We start from the raw sequence: 22,192 nt of genomic DNA, 5'->3' as shown, positions 1-22,192 counted from the left end.
TTTATTTGATTAAATTGCTAAGGCAAACTTACTAGAGTCTCTGGTAAATCAGAAGTGAGAGGCAGAAATTACTGATTGAAAACAAAAAAGAACAATGGGGGAGAGGGGAAATGCTGGGTTTACTTAGGTACAAGAAAATACACTTATCAAAATTCTTAGGAAGTTTATTAAATTTAATCTGTTTCTCAGATTAGATAATGGCTTCAAACAGCAAACTGGTAGGGAAAAAAAGCTAGCTAATTCATCTCCTGTTTGGAAACAAGCTGCTTCTTACTCATACAGTGTTTTTGATGAATACTTGAATGGATCTTATGTATGTATGTGTTTGTGAACTTTATTTACACATAAATCAATTTTTAAATTAAATTTTTTGGTTATGATGATGTTATTCATTCAGTTGAGTCCAACTGTTGATGAGTAGCAATTAAGTTATAATAAAAACAATTTTATTCTCACATCCATTAAGTCATGAATCTTGCTTAACATGAATGTGCTCACTTACAGCTGTTCCTCACCTCAAGTGGCATGGTTAGTGAACCAGCCATCCTTAACTGATTTTGAATTCTATTCTGAATTCTTCTGAATTGCAGGCTATTTCTGGCCACTCTAAATTGGAAAACATCGTCATAAAGAGATCTAAAACAGGATATGTTTACATTCTCTAGCTAGTTCTGAATTTAATATTGCCTTTGTTCTGCATTCTTAGGGATGCTTAACTTGAATAAATAGTGCATAGTGATGATGGTTGGTGATTAACCATTGAACTCAGAAGTTGCCAGAAATTAAGATCACTTTAACAAAGCATTATTACTCAGTGTGATGCATACATTAGAAAACTCTTTCTTATATATAGTCAACAACTTAACTTCCTTTTAGGGATTCTTGTCTTCCTTCTTTCTAGTTTTCCCTGCTTAAGCAGCTATTTATCCTTCAGATGCTACAAAGCAGCCCATCCTCTCCTGAGTGCTATCCAGATATGTGGACGCCAACTGTTACAATTATTAGTTGTGGTTAAAATTTGGATATATCTGGAGGCTGGGAAAATTATAACACTATCATGCGTCCATAAACATTGATAAACAAAGAAACAATATATTTTCCAACCATACCATCTTAGCCTTACAAGCTTGCACCCTTCATATTTGCATTAACATATCAATACATAGCTTTGCAATTTAAATATAATCAACATAGAGCTCCATCTTCACCCGAATCTTCAATAAATTACTAGGGTTGTGCTATGTTCCTTCTTGCTTCAAACACTCTACTATCATCCCAGTGCCAAAAAAGCCCTACAGACTACAGACCAGTTGCTTTAACATCTGTAGTTATGAAAACCTTTGAAAGGCTAGTGCTGTCCCACCTGAAAACCATTCTGGACCTGCTGTTAAATCCCATGCAGTTTGCATACCAAGCAAATAGATCGACAGATGATGCTGTTAATATGGCTCCACACTACATCCTACATCTTGAATCTCCAAATACCTACGCAAGGGTCCTCTTTGTAGACTTCAGTTCAGCATTCAATACCATCATTCCAGACATTCTTCTAACTAAACTAATCTAGCAAGCACTACCTGAACACACTTGTAAGTGGATCATAAGCTTCCTAACAGACAGGAAGCAGCAGGTGAAGCTAGGCAGAATCACATCCGATACCTGTACAATCAGCACAACCCCCCCCCAAGGCTGTGTGCTTTCACCACTTCTCTTCTCCCTATATACCAATGATTGCATCTCAAACGATCCATCTATTAAAATACTGAAGTTTGCAGATGTTATAACAGTGATTGGTCTCATTCGAGACAATGACGAATCTGCATACAGACAGGAGGCTGTACAACTTGCCCGTGGTATAACTGGAACAATCTGGAACTGGACACACTCAAAACCATAGAAATGGTGGTAGACTTTAGGAGAAACCCTCCCATACTACCACCTCTTACAATACTAGACAACACAGTATCAACAGTAGAGACGTTAAAATTTCTAGGTTCTACCATATCACAAGACCTAAAATGGATACCTAACATCAAAAACCTGAGAGTGAGGGGGGAGACTTTTTGCTTCATGCAAGGAAAGCACCACAAGGAGCAGAAGTCCCTAAAGACTCATTTCTGATGGAGTGTGGGAGAGAGAAAGACTTTTGCTGCTTTCCTTGCGTGCAGCCAAAAGAAGAAGAAAGAAGCAGAAAGAAGCAGCCCAGTGGCCAGGCCAGGCGCATAGGGTGAGTGGGGCAAGTTCCCCCCGTCTGCCCTTTCCCCCCTCCCCTCACTACCTCGTGTTGTTCGCAATGCAAGTGACACAAGCCTTGTGTTCCTGCAGGCCACGTAGGGGGCACAGCCTTGTGTTCCTGTGCAGCCTGGGTTAATTGCTTTGGGGGGTGCTTTGAGGGTGTTATTTCTCTGCGGACCACCAAAATTTTCTTGTGGACCACCAGTGGTCCCCGCCCCACTGGTTGGCGACCACTGTTATAGAGCACTGCACACCAGAACAACTGGACACAAGGACAGTGTTTTCCCAAATGCTACCACTCTGCTAACCAAATTCCCTCAACACTGTCTATTTACAAAGTCTACATTACTATTACTATTAATCTTCTCATCACTCCTTATCACTCATCCCCTCCCACTTTTGACTATATGACTGTAATTTTGTCGCTTATATGCTTACGATTTATATTGTTTCCTAATATGATTTGATTGCTTACTGTACTCTATGACTATTATTAAGTGTTGTACCTGATGATTCTTGACTCTTGACAAATGTATCTTTTCTTTCATGTACACTGAAAGTATTTGCACCAAGACAAATTCCTTGTGTGTCCAATCACACTTGGCCAATAAAGAATTCTATTCTATTCTATGCTGATATCAAGCTGGACCATACAACTAGGACACTCAACAAATGAAACACAATTCCACTTGTTTGAACTGAGAGGGCAAGCAATACATTATGTTAACAAAATAAATTGGACTATTTCATTAAACAATTCCATGTTCCAAATACTTACACTTGAATCAAAGCTACACACACTGATTGCATCTTCATCCTGGGTACTCTGCTTGCGTTTCTTCTATAAAATTAGAACAATACAAAATAATTCAGTAGCAGAAGATAGAGAAGCATAATATAGCACTATACGTATATGGTATTATAAATATTTTTTCAATTAAAGAATGTGTTTATTTACAACTGCTCACACACTGTGCATGCTCTCAAATTTCTTACTTAGTATATCAAGAAATATCTACACACATACATGCATTCCTGAAAGAATTTGGAAAAAGAACATGTATAAGAGGATCTGTATAAATTTGATGGATATTTATAACCACCTTATAACATTCTCCATTTCAAAGAAAATTCCATTAATATTTTAAAACTACAAACTGATTATAAAATTTGAAGTGCAGAAGGCTAGCATTAAATCAAAATTGAATATTTTCTATTTTCTACTTACATAGAAAAAATGAGAACATACAAATTCAGCCAACCAATGATGTTATCTGAACTAAGCTAATAAACTATCTTAACCATTTTCCAGAAGACAAAAGTACAGAAATCCCAATCTTCCAATTCATTTGTCTATTTACCTTTTGTACCAAACATCTGGATACAAGCATCACCCCTCCTTATACTATACTATAAGTGCAATGTTAGCTGATTAAATCCAAATTCAAGAAAGAGAACTCTATTTTATTCAAATTAAAGCAATGTTTATTTCAAAGTTTTACTCTAGCTTTTAAGTTGTAACATTATTGTAGCTCATTTGTTGTCATATGAAACAAGTCCACACCTGAAGATTCAAAACTACTGATTTATTGCTTCAACCTATACAAATCTTCCCAGACTAATGGTTTACACCTGAGTAAAACTAGATAAAAACTAGAGTAAAACTCATTCATTTGGACTTTGTCATCTTATAACTACGTAAATACTCTAAAACTGATGCCCCACTTAACCCCACTCCCTGGTTTTGATAGTTACCCTCCTACATTTATACGCATTAAAAAAATTAACCATGTAAGTGATAAAATTATTGATGGAAGAAAAAATAATCAACATTACAATTTTGCTAGGTCAAGTTACCCATGTGAACAGTTATTTGTGAAGGAAAGGCAACTGTAGAAGAATGTACAGTTCCAAGATAATTTTCTAAACATTTGTCTTAAATAAGTTTACTTTCTTATCTACATATCAAACTAGATGTTAAATGCAGTTTGACACCTAACAAGATAGCTTTTAACAATTTAGATTAGAATGCAGACAAAAGCAACTTCTCTTTTCTTTCTTTTTCATCTTTTCTTTTAAGCTTGCTTTTAATGGGAACTTTATTGGCATTAGCTCAAGCACAGACTCGAGAAAAATATTAAATTCACCCTTCACACTTTCTTTGTCCTTGTCAATTATTTATCTATTTCCAAGCTAATGCATTTCCATTAAAACATAACAAACAAGTGTTAAATGCAAAAATACAGAAAAAATATTGTTTGCCCCTAAGCTGAAACATTGCTAGGCCAAATAGTATAGCAGTAAACATTTTATACATTTCATATTTAATGCCTTCTTGCAAATTCTGTGCTCCAATCAATGCAGAATGACAATTGATCCCAAGACTTCTTAAATGATCACAAACTAGTCTTTATCTTTTAGCCAATCTTACCTGGCAAGGCTGCTATAACAGTTTTGGAAAAAAAACATCATGAAAGATGGAAACTTGTAAAATTATCAATAAGCGCTGTGAAAATATAATGGACGAAATTTACCTCGAAGGTCTAAAGCTCCAACATAGCAATATAGTGACTTATACTCTGCCATTGATAAATTGCCTGCAACCCTTTTTAAAAAAAATCCTGACCCTAATTGCTTCCTGAACACAAACATCTAACTAGATAGGTTCCACAGCTTCTACCATTAAATCAAAGAATTTGGCATCCCCCAAAATTATAAACAAGGAGAAGGAGGAAAAATAGAAAGCAAACACCCAGTTCTCACAGGGACTGGAAAATTAAAAAGGTCAAGTTCATATGTTGTTCACAAAGAACTGGCAACAGGACAACACAGCAACACCCTATTCCAAACTATAATTAACAATGGGAAATCTAAAATATAACAGCATGGTATTTAGTTTCTAGGGCAAATTAAAAACAATTGAATTTTTCTCTTATATCAGATACACTTTTAAATGTTATATTTAGTTTGTGATAGCTTTTATGTACTGAAAAGCAAGAAAGGGACAGATTTCTAGTAAAATTGACTTTTTTTTTTACTTTTAACAATAAGCTACACTTACAGTGAGATAGTCAATGTATCTTAAAAGAGGTTAGTGAAAAATATTATTTTTTCAGTCATTTACTCTTATCTTTCAAGGTTCAATGGATAATTCTATTTAGAAGCAATAAGTTATGATAACATTTACAATACATTTACAACCAGTAGAACTCCAAATGCTAAAGTTGCCACAAATGCAAAATAGAGCTTCTCTTCTTTTTACTGTATTGTTTCTCTTATTCTTTTATTTTTCTTATATGTACCCATTTCATGTATTCACAACTATGTATACACTTATACTTATTATCTTGTAAACAATTGGCAAATAAAATAAAATAAAAAAAAAAAAAAAAAAAAGAATTCAGTTGCTCCTCAGTATTTACTTTCCCAGCCAGAGAAGACACTACTCTCATTTTGAAGATGGATGCTAAATCTGAAATGGAATGGCTGTCCTAGTGAGCATATGGCTGTGAGATTTGAATGAAGATATTTATCTTACAATTTACACTGCTACTACCACACAGCTAAATCAATGCATTGAACTTTGAAAAGAGAATCAGAAGGCAACACCTAACCAGATTCCCCTTTTTGTTAAAAAAACACACATACCTATAAACCACTGTAAATTCAAAATCCATTAATTATTGAATCTCTGCCAACTAAGGCTGGTAGAAATGATGTTCATGAGTTTTAAAATGGAATAATAGGAAATGTTGAGACTATGTTTACAGACAATTATGTGACACCCACATCAAATCATTTAATCAGGAATCTCAATTTCTGTATAATGAATCATCCATTTACATGCTTCAGGCTGGTATAAACAGCAAGTTTGCACTTGTTAATGTTTTCTATTTCGTCTTCACATTTATACAAAAGAAAAAGCAGCAATTGTAACTTAACAATGTGACACAGGAAACCCCAAAAGAAACATCAGCATTTTCCAGTATAATTTATATCCAGTAAGCTGCCTACAATGCAATCCAACAAAGAACTGCACAGAGTGAGTGAGTTCAGGCTAAAAAAACTGATAAGTACACATCAATCTGGAAGTGTATATTTGGGGATAAGTATTATAATCATGTTCAAATATTGTCTTAGATGGAGAAAAAAAACTTGAGAAATGAAAGTAATCAAAGCCACAGTTTATACTACTTATACAATGAAGTTAGTCTGGTAATTTGTACACTGCGTGTGAGAATGACCTTCATATTCAAACTAATTAGATAACTATTGCACATATTTATTTACTTATTAAATGAATTTATATGGCTGCCCAACACATACAGGTGAGTCAAGATGGCGTACAACAATGGTTAAATGACTCATTTGTTTTTCAATACAGCCTGTTTGCAACTAATTAGATGAATTAACTTCTCTTAACTAAGATGACATTAATATTAAACATCGAACTAAAGCTACTTAAATATTTAAATTTTATTAAAAAGTGGTCAGTCCCATTTTAAAACAGGTATGCCATCTTCCCCATTTTTCTAAAAGATTTGTGCCCGCTGAAATTCATGTAAAAAGTTATATTTTTGCCAAAACGATTGTTTGTCGGTTTAGTTAATTTAACTCTATTTAATTATTATTAAATTAAAATTATTTAAGTCTGAATTATTGTGATCAACCAACTACATCTCAGTTTTCAGATCCAATGTTGCACTTAAGCCTAAGAATGTACAAATGAAATAGAGTTAAATTTTTCCTGCCCCATTATCAGTTTCAGACTTCGAAGGGTTTTGCTTTTGAGACAAGAAAGAAGAAATATATATGAAAAGTTTCCATAAAGTTCTTTTGAAACGTTTCTTTAAAAACATTAATGCATTAACCAACCCGGAAGAAATAGGAAAAACTATTTTCCCCTAAAATTAACTATGATATTATATGATATTATATAATATTATATAACTATGATATTATATAATATTATATATTTTAATTGGTACTTTTTATTTGAAATAGGCTACAGGCATCTCTTAAACAAATATCGTACAATGAACTGCTGATAAGATCTCTACCTTCTTGCCAAAATAAACTCTCTTGTTCCAGCAGAAACAAATCTTTTGATTGTACTTAACAATAGGCCTAATGGCCTGTTCATATAAACAAAATCAATAATAAATAATACCCACAGAAAAAATGTAATGAGCACCAAAAAGAGTAATAATAAGGCAGCGTGTGCTCTCAAAAATCACCCATAAAGTGCAAATGCTCCCTGAAAATCACTCAGTTTGCAATTCTATATTCCAGATGTGTTATCAGGGAGTGTATATGTAAGATGCGCTGTTTTTTCTTTACATATTTTGTGTTTCAGATTTAAATCTGTACGATTCTAAATGCTCTTTGAGGTATATATTAATACCTAAGTAAGATGATACAAAAATTATAAAATAAAATGCAATTACTCTAAATCTAAAACAATAAAAAATATAACAGTAGTAGTGGCACAGTTCTTATTGTATCTATTGACCTCCAAAGGCCTTCTGGGAATTGACAAGTCTTAAATATTCTCCAGAAGGTCATCAGCCATTTTTGTTTTAAGGCATCAATTGTTCTATATAAGAGGCGCAGCCATCAAGAACACCTCCCTTCACATCCCTGCTGGTGCACCTAATAGTAACTCTAATAATAAAAAAGAACTACCCATTAAAATTGCCCCAGAAAGATTGCTTGCTAAATCTGAACACTGATATTCAAGTATAGTCTTCAACATCTGATTCCTATGATTCAGAAGATCACAACTTCATCTTGCTTGCAGCAAATTCAATCAATTCAATCTAGAAAAAGGGAGTTGGTGCTTACCTGAGACACCCATTCTCTGTGAGCTGTGAAGGGCATCCAGTAGTGGGAGGTGCTTCAGTCTCTGCTGTGATAGACTGGGATTAAGTGCGAGGACACTCCTCCTCCTCCATGGGACTCCTCCCTGGCGTCCCCCAGTTTTGGCAAAGTCTAAGTTATGAAATCCTCGTATTCTTCACCCTGTCTAACCGTTGGCCGGAATAGAACCCCACCAGACAGAATTTGGGTGGGGCTGGATGCTCTTCACAGGTCACAAAGAACGGGCATCTCAGGTAAGTACCAATGCCCTTTCCCCAATGAGCTGTTCAGAGCATCCAGTAGTGGGACATACCAAAGCTTGGCTTGTCCTATGGGAGGGCCTTCATCTGGTGTGAAGTCTCCTCTTGGTCCGTATGGACCTTTCACAAAACTCTCCTAGCAAACGAAGCCTCCGCTGAGGCAAAGACATTTATTTTATAGTGTCTAATGAAGGGCGATGGAGATGCCCAAGTTGCTGCCCAACAAATTTCTGTTTTCAGCACTTGCATGGCCCATGCCACCAATGTTGCAGTGCTCCTGGTAGAATGTGCTGTTATGTCTCTAGGCACAGGGAACGATTGAGTTTCATACGCCTTAACCAGGAGTGGGATCTGACAGGGTTAACTACCAGTTCGGTCATTTACGAGGTTCTGTGATTTACGATGTGCTTCCCTGCACGCTGTGGGCGCGCGCCTGTAAATCATCATCAGCATGCTGTGTGCAGAGAAGCAGCCTTTCAAAAAGTCCTTTTTTCCTGCTTTTTTAACTGCAGTTGTGCCTCGCACGGCAGCTGAAGTTGCAAAAATCAGGAAATAAAGGTCAGGTAAGAGCCTGGGTGAGTGGGTGGGCAAAAACATCAGCAGACATAGAACCAGCAGACATAGAACCTGTTCTTCAGAGCTACCGGTTCTACAGAGGTGGACAGAACCGGTAGAAACCCACCCCTGGCCTTAGCTATCGTGGACCTCAGCCACCTGCCGATTGTCAGAGACCTTGCGCCCCTGAGTGGTAGGCTGAAAGGAAACAAAGAGGGCCTCTGTTTTCTTGAAGGGAGAGGTACAGTGTAAATATGTACGCAGGGTTCGTCTAACGTCAAGCCGGTGCCATTGGCACTCAAGGTCCCAAGTTGGCCTTGAACAAAAGTTCAGGAGAATTAGTTCCTGTGCCCTGTGGAAGGCCAAATTAACTTTTGGGGTGAACGTTGGATCTGGACGAAGAACTACTCTGTCAGAATGAAAAATACAGAGATCCTGTCTGATTGACAGGGCGACTAGCTCCGAAATTCATCTTGCTGATGTTATTGCCACTAGGAAAACTACTTTGTATGTGAGAAGATGGAGAGTCGTAGCCTTCAGGGGTTCGAAGGGAGTTTTTGTGAGTGCACTGAGAACCCTGTTAAGGTCCCAAGTCGGATAACGGTGCACCACAGGGGGTCGTAAATTTGTGGCACCACAAATAAAGCTGTGTATACATGGATGATGTGAGATGGATTGCAGTTCTCCCCAGGTGATAACCGAAGCTAGAGCCGCTATCTGTCTTTGCAAGGTGTTCGGTGAGAGACCCTTGTCAAGGCCTTCTTGTAGGAACTCCAGTACTTGTGTCACTGATGGGGAGGTGGGATCAATGAGAGATTTAACACACCATCTACAAAAAATAGTCCAAGTGGCATTGTATATACGATTTGTTGAAGGGCACCTGGCCACCTGTATGGTGGAGAATGACCTTGTTCAAAAGTCTTTTGCTTTTCAGACGTCTCCGCTCAACCTCCATATGGCAAGGTGGAGCCATTGTGGGTCCGGATGTTGAATCGGACCCTGGGTGAGGGAGACTCTGTCCGGCGGAATTCTCCATGGTTCTGCTGATGACAGATCCCTGAGATCTGCGAACCATGGACGTCTGGGCCAGTATGGAGCCACCAACAACAACTCTGGTCTCTCTTCCAGGAGCTTCTGTATTACCTTGGGAATCACTGGAAGTGGAGGGAATCCATAAAGAAGACCTGGGGGCCAACGGCAGCAGAGGGCATTGGCGTTTTCCGCTCCTTGAGATGGGTACCTGGAGATGAACCTGGGGAGTTGAGAATTGAAAGGAGAGGCAAACAGGTCTATGGAAGGTTGACCGAATATCAGGACTGCTTCTTGAAACAGACTCAGATGCAGGCACCATTCCGCCTAATCAATGGTGGCCTTGCTTAACCAGTCCGCCTGGGTTTGACAGACTCAATATGTGCTCCGCCTTGATGAAGAGCAGGTTGTTTTCTGCCCAATGGCACAATCTCTCCACTTCTTTCATGAGTTGTTTGGAATGTGTGCCCTCCTGTCTGTTTATGTGAGCCTTTGTTGTGACTTTGTCGGTCAAAATAAGGATGTGTTGGTTCCAAATTTATGGAAGAAAACTGTGAAGAGCCAGATGGGCTGCTCTGAGCTCCAGCCAATTTATGCCGCACGATTGTTCTATTGAGGACCAACGACCCTGGGCTGTGAGGGACTGGCAGTGTGCCCCCCATCCAGACAGGCTGGCATCTGTCATGATAGTGAGTCTGTGGGGTTCTTTGAAATGGCAACCCTTGTTGATGGTTGGCCTGGTGCACCAATGAAGGGATATGAGAACTTTCGATGGTACGTTGACCCGGGACTTGGAATTGCTTTTTCCTGACCACTGGTTCGGAAGCAGAAACCACTGCAGGGTTCTACCGTGAAGTCAAGTCCAGGGAACAATAGAGATACATGACATCATCTTGTCTAATAACTTAGGTAAGTTGGCCAGGGGTACCCACTTAAGCATTCTGATCTCTGACTAAATGTCTAATGCTATCTTGCCTGTCTGGTGAGAGGAGAACCTTCCTTGCCTTGTCTACAATGGCTCCCAGGTGAATCAATCGAGTCGATGGACTCAAATGGCTCTTTGCTCAGTTTATGGAAAACCCGTGTTCTTCTAGGGTTTGCAATGTGATCTGAATACTGCCTGTTGGGTGGATGCTGACAAGAGTAAGATGTCATCAAGACAGCACTATAGCGGGGGACTTCCGGTTTGTCGGCTTCGCGAGCGGCAGGGATTCGCGATACTGCGCGATCCCTGCTGCGCTAGCCGCTTTTGGTGCTCCGATCCGGACGGGTTTGGAGCTAAGGCACCTGCAGGGGCGGCTGAAGATAGGGGGATCCGGAGAGGGGTTTGGGGGTGTTGCAGACCCTCCCGGCTGGCAGAACCCCTTTCCCAAGATTGCAGTGCAGCGGGTCCGCAATGGCCGCCACAAAGAAGCCGGCAGCTGGGTAAGAATGCGCAGGAGGAAGAGGAGAAGCCTTTGAAAGTGAAAGTTTTTCTTGGTTGACCCAGGACTCTAAGACATATTTAACATAATTCCTGGAAATTATGGCTTTTTGAATGATACTTTCCAGAAGAGAAAATAAGCGGCAAATTTTGAGGTGCTGAAAGGAAAGTTTACTCTCCTTCCCTACGGAATCAACAAGTGGATACTGAGAAACCTGTCTTTTTCAGGTAAAAACTGGCTTTATGTGATAAGTGGGAAGGGAGAGGACAAAAATATATTTATATGTTAAGATTTTGTTGGAGGAGATGCCTTAAGGATTTGAAGACTGAAATATATTGCAATAAGGCTTTAAGATACAGATTTGGACTTTCTTTCTTCGATTGATACTACCCCAGGAAGAGAAAGTGAGAACTTTGTCGTCTTGGATTGATTGATGACTTTGGGATTGTTCTATTTTTTTGAAATATCTTGGTTGTTGCAAGAAAAAGAGTGGGGGGAAGAAAGAAAAGATTTATAATGGCTTTTTCTGTTGAGGAACTGAGAAAAGAATATGAGCAAACAAAAAAGATGGCAAAGATGGTGTGAAAGAAGCCTTCCTTTTTTTTAGAAATGGCGCTTGCTATCTATCAACAAACACTACAACAGATGGAGGCAGCAGCAGCAGAAGAAGAAGAAGAAGAAGAAGCCATCTTTAATGAATTTCAAAATTTAACTAAGAAAGAAGGAAGAAAGAAAGGAAGGAAAATGAAGGACTTAAGATTCAAAAAACACTCAAGAAAGAGAAAAATAAGGTGCAAAATCAATATAATGATAGTAAACAAAAGAAAAAGGAACACAACAGAGAAGGGGAAGCCAGTAAGGCAGAGGCTAGGAGAAGGGGGGTAGAAAGGTCTGGTGGGGGAAGAAAGAAAGGGTAAAAGGTGGAGAAAAGCCACAAAGTTTTGAAATCAGATGGGAAAAGAGGAATCTTTTTTAGGGACAAAGGGTAAAGTATAATTTCTTTAAAAAAGATTTTGCAAGGTACATAAGATGGTATTGTAGCATTTGTATTAGAAATATAAGAGTTAATAAGAGATTAAATGTTGAAATGTTTAGTAATGATTGATTTTAAAATTTAATAAAATATTAAAGGGAATGTTTAGAATATTGAGTTTTAATTAAAGAGTTTAATATGACTATGGTATTGATGTTATTATAAAATTATTATTATAGTATTTGTCTTTGGGAAAGGCAATGGGAATGTTATAAGATTCAATATTTAGAGTTATTATTTAACTATGTATTTAATCGTTTTGGATTTATTATTTTTCTTTTATTAAAAAAAAAATTAGTAGGTAGAATGTACCAAGCAGAATCAGATTGGGTATTAGGTGTTATTTTAAATGTTAATCTAATTAATTTAGGGGAAGATAGAAAGGCATCATACTCTGATTAGTGATTTCAGGAGAAATTCTTTTTTATTATTATAAGGAATGAGACAAAGGGATAATAAAGAATGGACAAAAGATACAAATATAATGACTCAAATTAAGATGGATTAAATAAGATAGAATTAAGAAGAGTGAAATGTGTGGAGAAGCTAATATAGAAGACATAGAATGGTAAATAAAATAGGTAATGACATGTAAGATGAGTATGAATATAATTGAAGTCCATGTAGAGAGAGGTACCTGGGGCCAAGTTACTTTCCTAAAAGATTTTTTATATGTTTGTGTTTTGTGTGTTTATGTTTATGGGAGAAGGGTTTTGCTTTTGAGACAAGAAAGAAGAATATATATGAAAAGTTTCATAAAGTTCTTTTGAAACGTTTCTTTAAAAACATTAATGCATTAACCAACCCGGAAGAAATAGGAAAAACTATTTTCCTAAAATTAACTATGATATTATATGATATTATATAATATTATATAACTATGATATTATATAATATTATATATTTTAATTGGTACTTTTATTTGAAATAGGCTACAGGCATCTCTTAAACAAATATCGTACAATGAACTGCTGATAAGATCTCTACCTTCTTGCCAAAATAAACTCTCTTGTTCCAGCAGAAACAAATCTTTTGATTGTACTTAACAATAGGCCTAATGGCCTGTTCATATAAACAAAATCAATAATAAATAATACCCACAGAAAAAATGTAATGAGCACCAAAAAGAGTAATAATAAGGCAGCGTGTGCTCTCAAAAATCACCCATAAAGTGCAAATGCTCCTGAAAATCACTCAGTTTGCAATTCTATATTCCAGATGTGTTATCAGGGAGTGTATATGTAAGATGCGCTGTTTTTTCTTTACATATTTTGTGTTTCAGATTTAAATCTGTACGATTCTAAATGCTCTTTGAGGTATATATTAATACCTAAGTAAGATGATACAAAAAATTATAAAATAAAAATGCAATTACTCTAAATCTAAAACAATAAAAATATAACAGTAGTAGTGGCACAGTTCTTATTGTATCTATTGACCTCCAAAGGCCTTCTGGGAATTGACAAGTCTTAAATATTCTCCAGAAGGTCATCAGCCATTTTTGTTTTAAGGCATCAATTGTTCTATATAAGAGGCGCAGCCATCAAAGAACACCTCCCTTCACATCCCTGCTGGTACACCTAATAGTAACTCTAATAATAAAAAGAACTACCCATTAAAATTGCCTCAGAAAAATTGCTTGCTAAATCTGAAAACTGATATTCAAGTATAGTCTTCAACATCTGATTCCGATGATTCAGAAGATCACAACTTCATCTTGCTTGCAGCAAAATTCAATCAATTCAATCTAGAAAAAGGGAGTTGGTGCTTACCTGAGACGCCCGTTCTCTGTGAGCTGTGAAGGGCATCCAGTAGTGGGAGGTGCTTCAGTCTCTGCTGTTATAGACTAGGATTAATTGCGAGGACGCTCCCTCCTCCTCCATGGGACTCCTCTGGCGTCCCCAGTTTTGGCAAAGTCTAAGTTATGAAATCCTCGTATTCTTCACCCTGTCTAACCGTTGGCGGAATAGGAACCCCACCAGACAGAATTTGGGTGGGGCTGGATGCTCTTCACAGGTCACAAAAGAACGGGCGTCTCAGGTAAGTACCAATGCCCTTTCCCCAATGAGCTGTTCAGAGCATCCAGTAGTGGGACATACCAAAGCTTGTCTACGGGAGGGCCTTCATCTGGTGTGAAGTATCCTCTTGGTCCGTATGGACCTTTTGCCAAAACTCTCCTAGCAAGCGAAGCCTCCGCTGAGGCAAAGACATTTATTTTATAGTGTCTAATGAAGGGGCGATGGAGATGCCCAAGTTGCTGCCCAACAAATTTCTGTTTTCAGCACTTGCATGGCCCATGCCACCAATGTTGCAGTGCTCCTGGTAGAATGTGCTGTTATGTCTCTAGGCACAGGGAGAGCGATTGAGTTTCATCGCCTTAACCAGGAGTGGGATCTGACAGGGTTAACTACCAGTTTCTGGACGAAGAACTACTCTGTCAGAATGAAAATACAGAGATCCTGTCTGATTGACAGGGCGACTAGCTCAAAATTCATCTTGCTGATGTTATTGCCACTAGGAAAACTACTTTGTATGTGAGAAGATGGAGAGTCGGCTAGCCTTCAGGGGTTGAAGGGGAGTTTTAAGTGAGTGCACTGAGAACCCTGTTAAGGTCCCAAGTCGGATAATTGCACCACAGGGGGTCGTAAATTTGTGGCACCACAAATAAAGCTGTGTATACATGGATGATGTGAGATGGATTGCAGTTCTCCCCAGGTGATAACCCGAAGCTAGAGCCGCTATCTGTCTTTGCAAGGTGTTCGGTGAGAGACCCTTGTCAAGGCCTTCTTGTAGGAACTCCAGTACTTGTGTCACTGATGGGAGGTGGGATCAATGAGAGATTTAACACACCATCTACAAAAAATAGTCCAAGTGGCATTGTATATACGATTTGTTGAAGGGCACCTGGCCACCTGTATGGTGGAGAATGACCTTGTTCAAAAGTCTTTTGCTTTTCAGGCGTCTCCGCTCAACCTCCATACGGCAAGGTGGAGCCATTGTGGGTCCGGATGTTGAATCGGACCCTGGGTGAGGGAGACTCTGTCCGGCGGAATTCTCCATGGTTCTGCTGATGACAGATCCCTGAGATCTGCGAACCATGGACGTCTGGGCCAGTATGGAGCCACCAACAACAACTCTGGTCTCTTCCAGGAGCTTCTGTATTACCTTGGGAATCACTGGAAGTGGAGGAATCCATAAAAAGACCTGGGGGCCAAGCGGCAGCAGAGGGCATTGCGTTTTCCGCTCCTTGAGATGGGTACCTGGAGATGAACCTGGGGAGTTGAGAATTGAAAGGAGAGGCAAACAGGTCTATGGAAGGTTGACCAATATCAGGACTGCTTCTTGAAACAGACTCAGATGCAGGCACAATTCCTCCTAATCAATGGTGGCCCTTCTTAACCAGTCCGCCTGGGTTTGACAGACTCAATATGTGCTCCGCCTTGATGAAGAGCAGGTTGTTTTCTTGCCCAATGGCACAATCTCTCCACTTCTTTCATGAGTTGTTTGGAATGTGTGCCCTCCTGTCTGTTTATGTGAGCCTTTGTTGTGACTTTGTCGGTCAAAATAAGGATGTGTTGGTTCCAAATTTATTGGAAGAAAACTGTGAAGAGCCAGATGGGCTGCTCTGAGCTCCAGCCAATTTATGCCGCTACGATTGTTCTATTGAGGACCAACGACCCTGGGCTGTGAGGGACTGGCAGTGTGCCCCCATCTAGACAGGCTGGCATCTGTCGTGATAGTGAGTCTATGGGGTTCTTTGAAATGGCAACCCTTGTTGATGGTTGGCCTGGTCCACCAGTGAAGGGATATGAGAACTTTCGATGGTACGTTGACCCAGGACTTGGAGTTGCTTTTTCTGACCACTGGTTCGGAAGCAGGAACCACTGTAGGGTTCTACCATGAAGTCGAGTCCAGGGAACAATAGAGATACATGACATCATCTTGTCTAATAACTTAGGTAAGTTGGCCAGGGTACCCACTTAAGCATTCTGATCTCTGACTAAATGTCTAATGCTATCTTGCCTGTCTGGTGAGAGGAGAACCTTCCTTGCCTTGTCTACAATGGCTCCCAGGTGAATCAATCGAGTCGATGGACTCAAATGGCTCTTTGCTCAGTTTATGGAAAACCCGTGTTCTTCTAGGGTTTGCAATGTGATCTGAATACTGCCTGTTGGGTGGATGCTGACAAGAGTAAGATGTCATCAAGACAGCACTGTAGCCAGACGGGCCTACTGCTGAAGAAAAAAAGAGTGGAGGGGAAGAAAGAAAAGATTTATAATGGCTTTTTCTGTTGAGGAACTGAGAAAGAATATGAGCAAACAAAAAAAAGATGGCAAAGATGGTGTGAAAGAAGCCTTCCTTTTTTTTAGAAATGGCGCTTGCTATCTATCAACAAACACTACAACAGATGGAGGCAGCAGCAGCAGAAGAAGAAGAAGAAGAAGAAGCCATCTTTAATGAATTTCAAAATTTAACTAAGAAAGAAGGAAGAAAGAAAGGAAGGAAAATGAAGGACTTAAGATTCAAAAAAACACTCAAGAAAGAGAAAAATAAGGTGCAAAATCAATATAATGATAGTAAACAAAAGAAAAAAGGAACACAACAGAGAAGGGGAAGCCAGTAAGGCAGAGGCTAGGAGAAGGGGGTAGAAAGGTCTGGTGGGGGAAGAAAGAAAAGGGTAAAGGTGGAGAAAAGCCACAAAGTTTTGAAATCAGATGGGAAAAGAGGAATCTTTTTTAGGGACAAAGGTAAAGTATAATTTCTTTAAAAAAGATTTTGCAAGGTACATAAGATGGTATTGTAGCATTTGTATTAGAAATATAAGAGTTAATAAGAGATTAAATGTTGAAATGTTTAGTAATGATTGATTTTAAAATTTAATAAAATATTAAAGGAATGTTTAGAATATTGAGTTTTAATTAAAGAGTTTAATATGACTATGGTATTGATGTTATTATAAAATTATTATTATAGTATTTGTCTTTGGGAAAGGCAATGGGAATGTTATAAGATTCAATATTTAGAGTTATTATTTAACTATGTATTTAATCGTTTTGGATTTATTATTTTTCTTTTTAAAAAAAAATTAGTAGGTAGAATGTACCAAGCAGAATCAGATTGGGTATTAGGTGTTATTTTAAATGTTAATCTAATTAATTTAGGGGAAGATAGAAAGGCATCATACTCTGATTAGTGATTTCAGGAGAAATTCTTTTTTATTATTATAAGGAATGAGACAAAGGGATAATAAAGAATGGACAAAAGATACAAATATAATGACTCAAATTAAGATGGATTAAATAAGATAGAATTAAGAAGAGTGAAATGTGTGGAGAAGCTAATATAGAAGACATAGAATGGTAAATAAAATAGGTAATGACATGTAAGATGAGTATGAATATAATTGAAGTCCATGTAGAGAGAGGTACCTGGGGCCAAGTTACTTTCCTAAAAGATTTTTATATGTTTTTGTGTGTTGTGTGTTTATGTTTATGGGAGAATTAATAAAACCTTGCAGAAATATAGAATGAGAATAATGGTAACCAAGTCAGAAAGAAATAGATGAAATAATAATAGTGAAATTGAATAAGAGTAAAGAGAAGTAAAGAGAAACTGGATAAGAGGTATTTGTATGCTCATATGGAAATGGTTTAAAATAGAATTATATTGTATAAAATAAGGTTTTATTTGACTTGTAAAATTTATAATGGAAAAAGGTTTAAGTATGTAATGGTTAATGATGATTTGTTTGTCTTTAAAATTAATAAAATTTATTTTTTTTAAAAAAAAAAAAAAAGACAGCACTATAGCCAGACGGTCCTACTGCTGAGCTGGGCGGCCAAAGCTGTGAAAACTTTCGTAAAGGTTCTAGGGGCAGAAGCTAAACCAAATGGGAGTGCTACATACTCATATGATTATTATAGCAAAATCTAAGAAATTTGCTGTGAGATGGCCTAATTGGGATATGTAAATACACCTCCGTCAAATCTATTGACATTAGGATGTCACCCTAATGCTGAGCAGAATAGATTGCAAAGTGCTCATTTTAAATTTACGATAGACCAGGAAACGGTTGAGGCGTTTTAAATCTAAAATTGCTCTCCATCCCCCCGAACACTTCGGAATGACAAACAGATGTGAGTAAAATCCTTGACCTCTCTGATTTGGATTCACCGGTTGAATGCCTCGGATTTCTAGTAAACAAAGTATAGTTGTTTCCATAAAAGTCCTTTTCTGGAGGAAGGGCAAGACGTGAAGAGGTTCGAGAGAGTGGAGTGAAATTCTAGTGCTAGGCTGAATCTAATGGTCTCTCTGACCATCAGATGTTGAAGAGTCCCATTGGTCCACGAAGAGTTTAAGCCGTCCGCCAATGGAAGCGTTGGTATTGTCCCTATTTGGAACAGTGGAATGACCTGTTTCCTGCCCCTCGGAAAGATCTTTTGGCTTGTCCTCCCCTCCTATTTATCCCCAAAGTTCTATCAGACTGCTGTCCTGGTCTAAATCCCGAGATTCTCTGAAATCTTGGGGAATATGGTCCCTGGTAGAAGGGACGAAAGGAACCCCTCCGAAAGGACTGGGTATTTCTGCTATCTGATTTCCAAAAAAGAGAGGGGAGGATCTTTTTCTTATTTCTAGTTTCAATCAGTAGCGGATCAAGGGCAGAGTCAAACAGTTTTTCTCCGGGAATGGGGGATGAGGCAAGGTTCCACTTGTGCTTCGTGTCAGCTTGCCAGTATCTAAGCCATAGTAATCACCTCACTGTAACCTGTGATGCTATGGCTCTGGATGAAAATTTAACCGCACCGAATGGTGCATCCGCGGAGAATTCTGCAGCTGTGATCAGTTTGGCTATGTCCTGATGCGCCCTTATATTAGAGGTCGGAATAGTTTCCCTTAGGTGACAGAGCCACCTGAGAAAAGATCTCATAAAAAAGGATGCGGCCGTGGCTGCTCTTACTGCCCACACATCTGACTGATGTGCCTTACGAAGAGCTAACTCAGCCCTTTTGTCCTCTGTTTTAAGCGCCTCCTCTGCTTCACTAGGGATAGTGGAGGAAAACGCTAGGGCTACTATGGGGTCATCAACCTCTGGTGTATTGAGGGAGTTTGAGAAATCCAATGCCAGATTATAAAACTTCCTATCATATCCTGTAGTAGGGGCAGGGTACACTGCTGCTGAAACCCATTGTTTTTGTACCGGTCCAAGAACATGTGTAGGGCTGGAATTATGTCCGCCTCAGCAACTGGTTCGGAAAAAATTAAATCCTCTGACTTCTCCTGCAACGTTGTAGGTTGGACAGGGGGAGTTGACTTGTCCAGGCGTGCGGTGTTTTTAGCCTTGAACAAGAGTGACTTAAATAACTTGAGGGCAGAACAGACCTATAAATGTCGGTTGACTGGGGATGAGGTCCTCATCATCTGACAAGCCTCTTTCTAGGGGATCTGCCTCAGACAAGGCGGGGTCACTATCATGTGCTGACCCTGACTCAGCTTGTTTCATTTGGTCATCTTGATCATCCTCATTTTGAAAGCCCTGAAGAAGTATGTCTGAGATACCAGAAATCTGCCCTTGGGGTTGTACCTGAGGGTAGTGCTGTTCCATCCTGCTTAGTGACCACAACAAGTGGGAATCATCATCAAAGGTCGCAGGTTGCTGTCTGGCCAGAATGGTCTGCTGCACCCCTGCTGCGATACCTCATTGTATTGCTATTTCCATCCAAGCTTTCATCCTCACGGGTATCTCATCCGGGAGGACCTCTTCTTGTCAAAGTCCAGCCACTGTTGGGGTGAATGTGGCCTTGGGGGCCCTTTGTGTAACTGGGATTACCCTTGAAGTACTCAATTGGACTTGCAAGACCGTACTGCTTCTGGATGGCATGGACAGATCCAGGGGAGGGTTGGGGGCCCGTACTGACTTAGGTGGGGAGGAAGCCTGAGAGGCTCCCTCAGCCTCCCGCATGCACTTTTTCATATGTTTTTCCAGTGCATTCTGGCGCCTCTTGGCGTCTTTCTCTGCAGCCCTGGAAGTTTCCCTGGAATGTTTTGACTTGCTCTTGGTTTTAGACATTGCCTTTGAGGCTGTTGCTCTAGAACTACTACCGCTTGCCATTGTGACAAAGGTTAGAGTACTAATGTAAATGGAGGCTAGTGTGGGACGGTTGGCATGTCCAGGGGCCTGTTCCAGGGAAGGACAGGGAACCCTTAATAACAATTTGCTCCCCCCTTTTGTATTTATTTATTTAAATAATAACTTCTGTTAATAAGTGCCAGTAATACCACTGATTAAGTATATTTTCTACTGAATTTGATCAAATTAGCCAAATTTTGAGAACACCTGATAGGCCAGATAAAAGGTTTTAAATTTACTGGCCTACAACAGCTGCCATGTACAGGCGGACTCAGGCCTTGGTGCTCACTGTTGTGCTGCTGGGTAAATTGGGCTGTGAAGGTTAAAGCAACTACTTTTCTCCTAGAAGATCTCAAAAGTGGAGAAAAGGGGAACTTAACTCTCCTGGGTTTCTGCAATGAAAAACCTCACTTGAAAACAATTCCTCTCTTCAGCCTGTAATACGGTGCTGAGCACCACCACACGGTTCGTAATTGGAAAGATGGTGCTGGCAGTTATTTTTGGTGCACAAAAATCTGGGACCAGCAGCAATCTTACACCGTGTGGGGAAGTAGCCTGAAAATGGCTTCCCTCAGCAATCTAAACTGGCGAGCAGGGGTTATGCAGGCGCTAATGCCTGCACCCCAATCGGCATCCTCTGAGAGGAGAATAAGCCTAGGAGCACTTATTACGCTGTTTAAATCAGGTTGCGTCGCTTGCAACGGCTCTGCGAGGCTGGGAGTCGCGATGGCAAGTGGTGATTGTTTTATTTGGGGCTGGAGGAGACGCGGCTGAAGCTGAAGCCTCCGACCGCCCTGGGGGTGTCGAGAGCGCTCCCTGATGTTTTTAAGAGTCCTGACAGTCAGCTGAGATAAAAGGAACTGTTCCGGCTCTTTTGACTTCTGGATGACTTGTAGAGTCTGGAGGAGATAAGATCAATTCAAACCTGAGGTTTTGAGGGTAGTTTTGCTCTTATTCTGGCCAAGGGAAGATAATAAACCTGCCTATCTCCACGAGGCTGAGCTAAAACTGGGGATGCTACGGAGGAGTCCCATGGAGGAGGAGGAGCATCCTCACAGTTACAGATACAGATTAATCAGAGTTGGAAGGCACCTTGTAGGTCATCTAGTCCAACCCCCCACCCAAGCGGGAGACCCTACACCATTTCTGACAAATGGCAGTCCAATCTCTTCTTGAAAGTCTCAAGTGATGGCGCTCCCATCCCAATTAAGCCCATCCTATCACAGCAGGGACTGAAGCACCTCCCACTACTGGATGCTTCACAGCTCATTGGAGAAAGGCCAGTCAGATACTCTGCCCTAAACAGGTCCTTCCCTAATTATGAACAATTCCATCTATCATGAAGGACAGATTAGCATATTTTACATTCTAGAGAACAGCTTCCCAATTTTGGCAACTTTAAGGTCCCAGAATTTCAATTCCAGTATTTCCCAACTAGTCATGCTGGGAGTTAAAGTGTCTTTAAGTTATCAAGATTGGGAACCCATGCTCTAGAGATGCTCGATCCATAGGATTCAACACTCAGAATCCTTACAAAATTTGAAATGAAATGTATTTTTAATACAAGAGAAGAAAATTATTAAATATAGCATTGAAGCAACCTTATTAAATTAATTGTATGAAATCAAACCACATTCATTTTTTATCCTGGGTTAAATTACTTTATGAA

At 39.4% G+C, this 22,192-nt stretch overlaps 1 protein-coding gene across 2 annotated transcripts in view; it reads right to left on the bottom strand.

The window, feature by feature from the left end:
- Positions 1-22,192, bottom strand: part of ARHGEF3 (Rho guanine nucleotide exchange factor 3) — a 168,087-nt gene that overhangs the window by 97,495 nt on the left and 48,400 nt on the right. For both annotated transcript variants that reach the window (XM_026677544.2, XM_087954758.1), the window contains exon 4: positions 3,014-3,076. In XM_026677544.2, the coding sequence (XP_026533329.2) occupies positions 3,014-3,076 (63 nt within the window). The remainder of the gene's footprint in view (positions 1-3,013; positions 3,077-22,192) is intronic.

The sequence above is a fragment of the Notechis scutatus genome, chromosome 2 (genome assembly GCF_049901735.1).
Source record: "Notechis scutatus isolate UNSWTSFEM ecotype Mainland chromosome 2, rNotScu1.2, whole genome shotgun sequence".
NCBI classification, from domain to species: Eukaryota; Metazoa; Chordata; class Lepidosauria; order Squamata; family Elapidae; genus Notechis; species Notechis scutatus.
The sequence above is the reverse complement of the archived record's forward strand: the minus strand, read 5'-3'. Positions and strand labels throughout refer to the sequence as shown.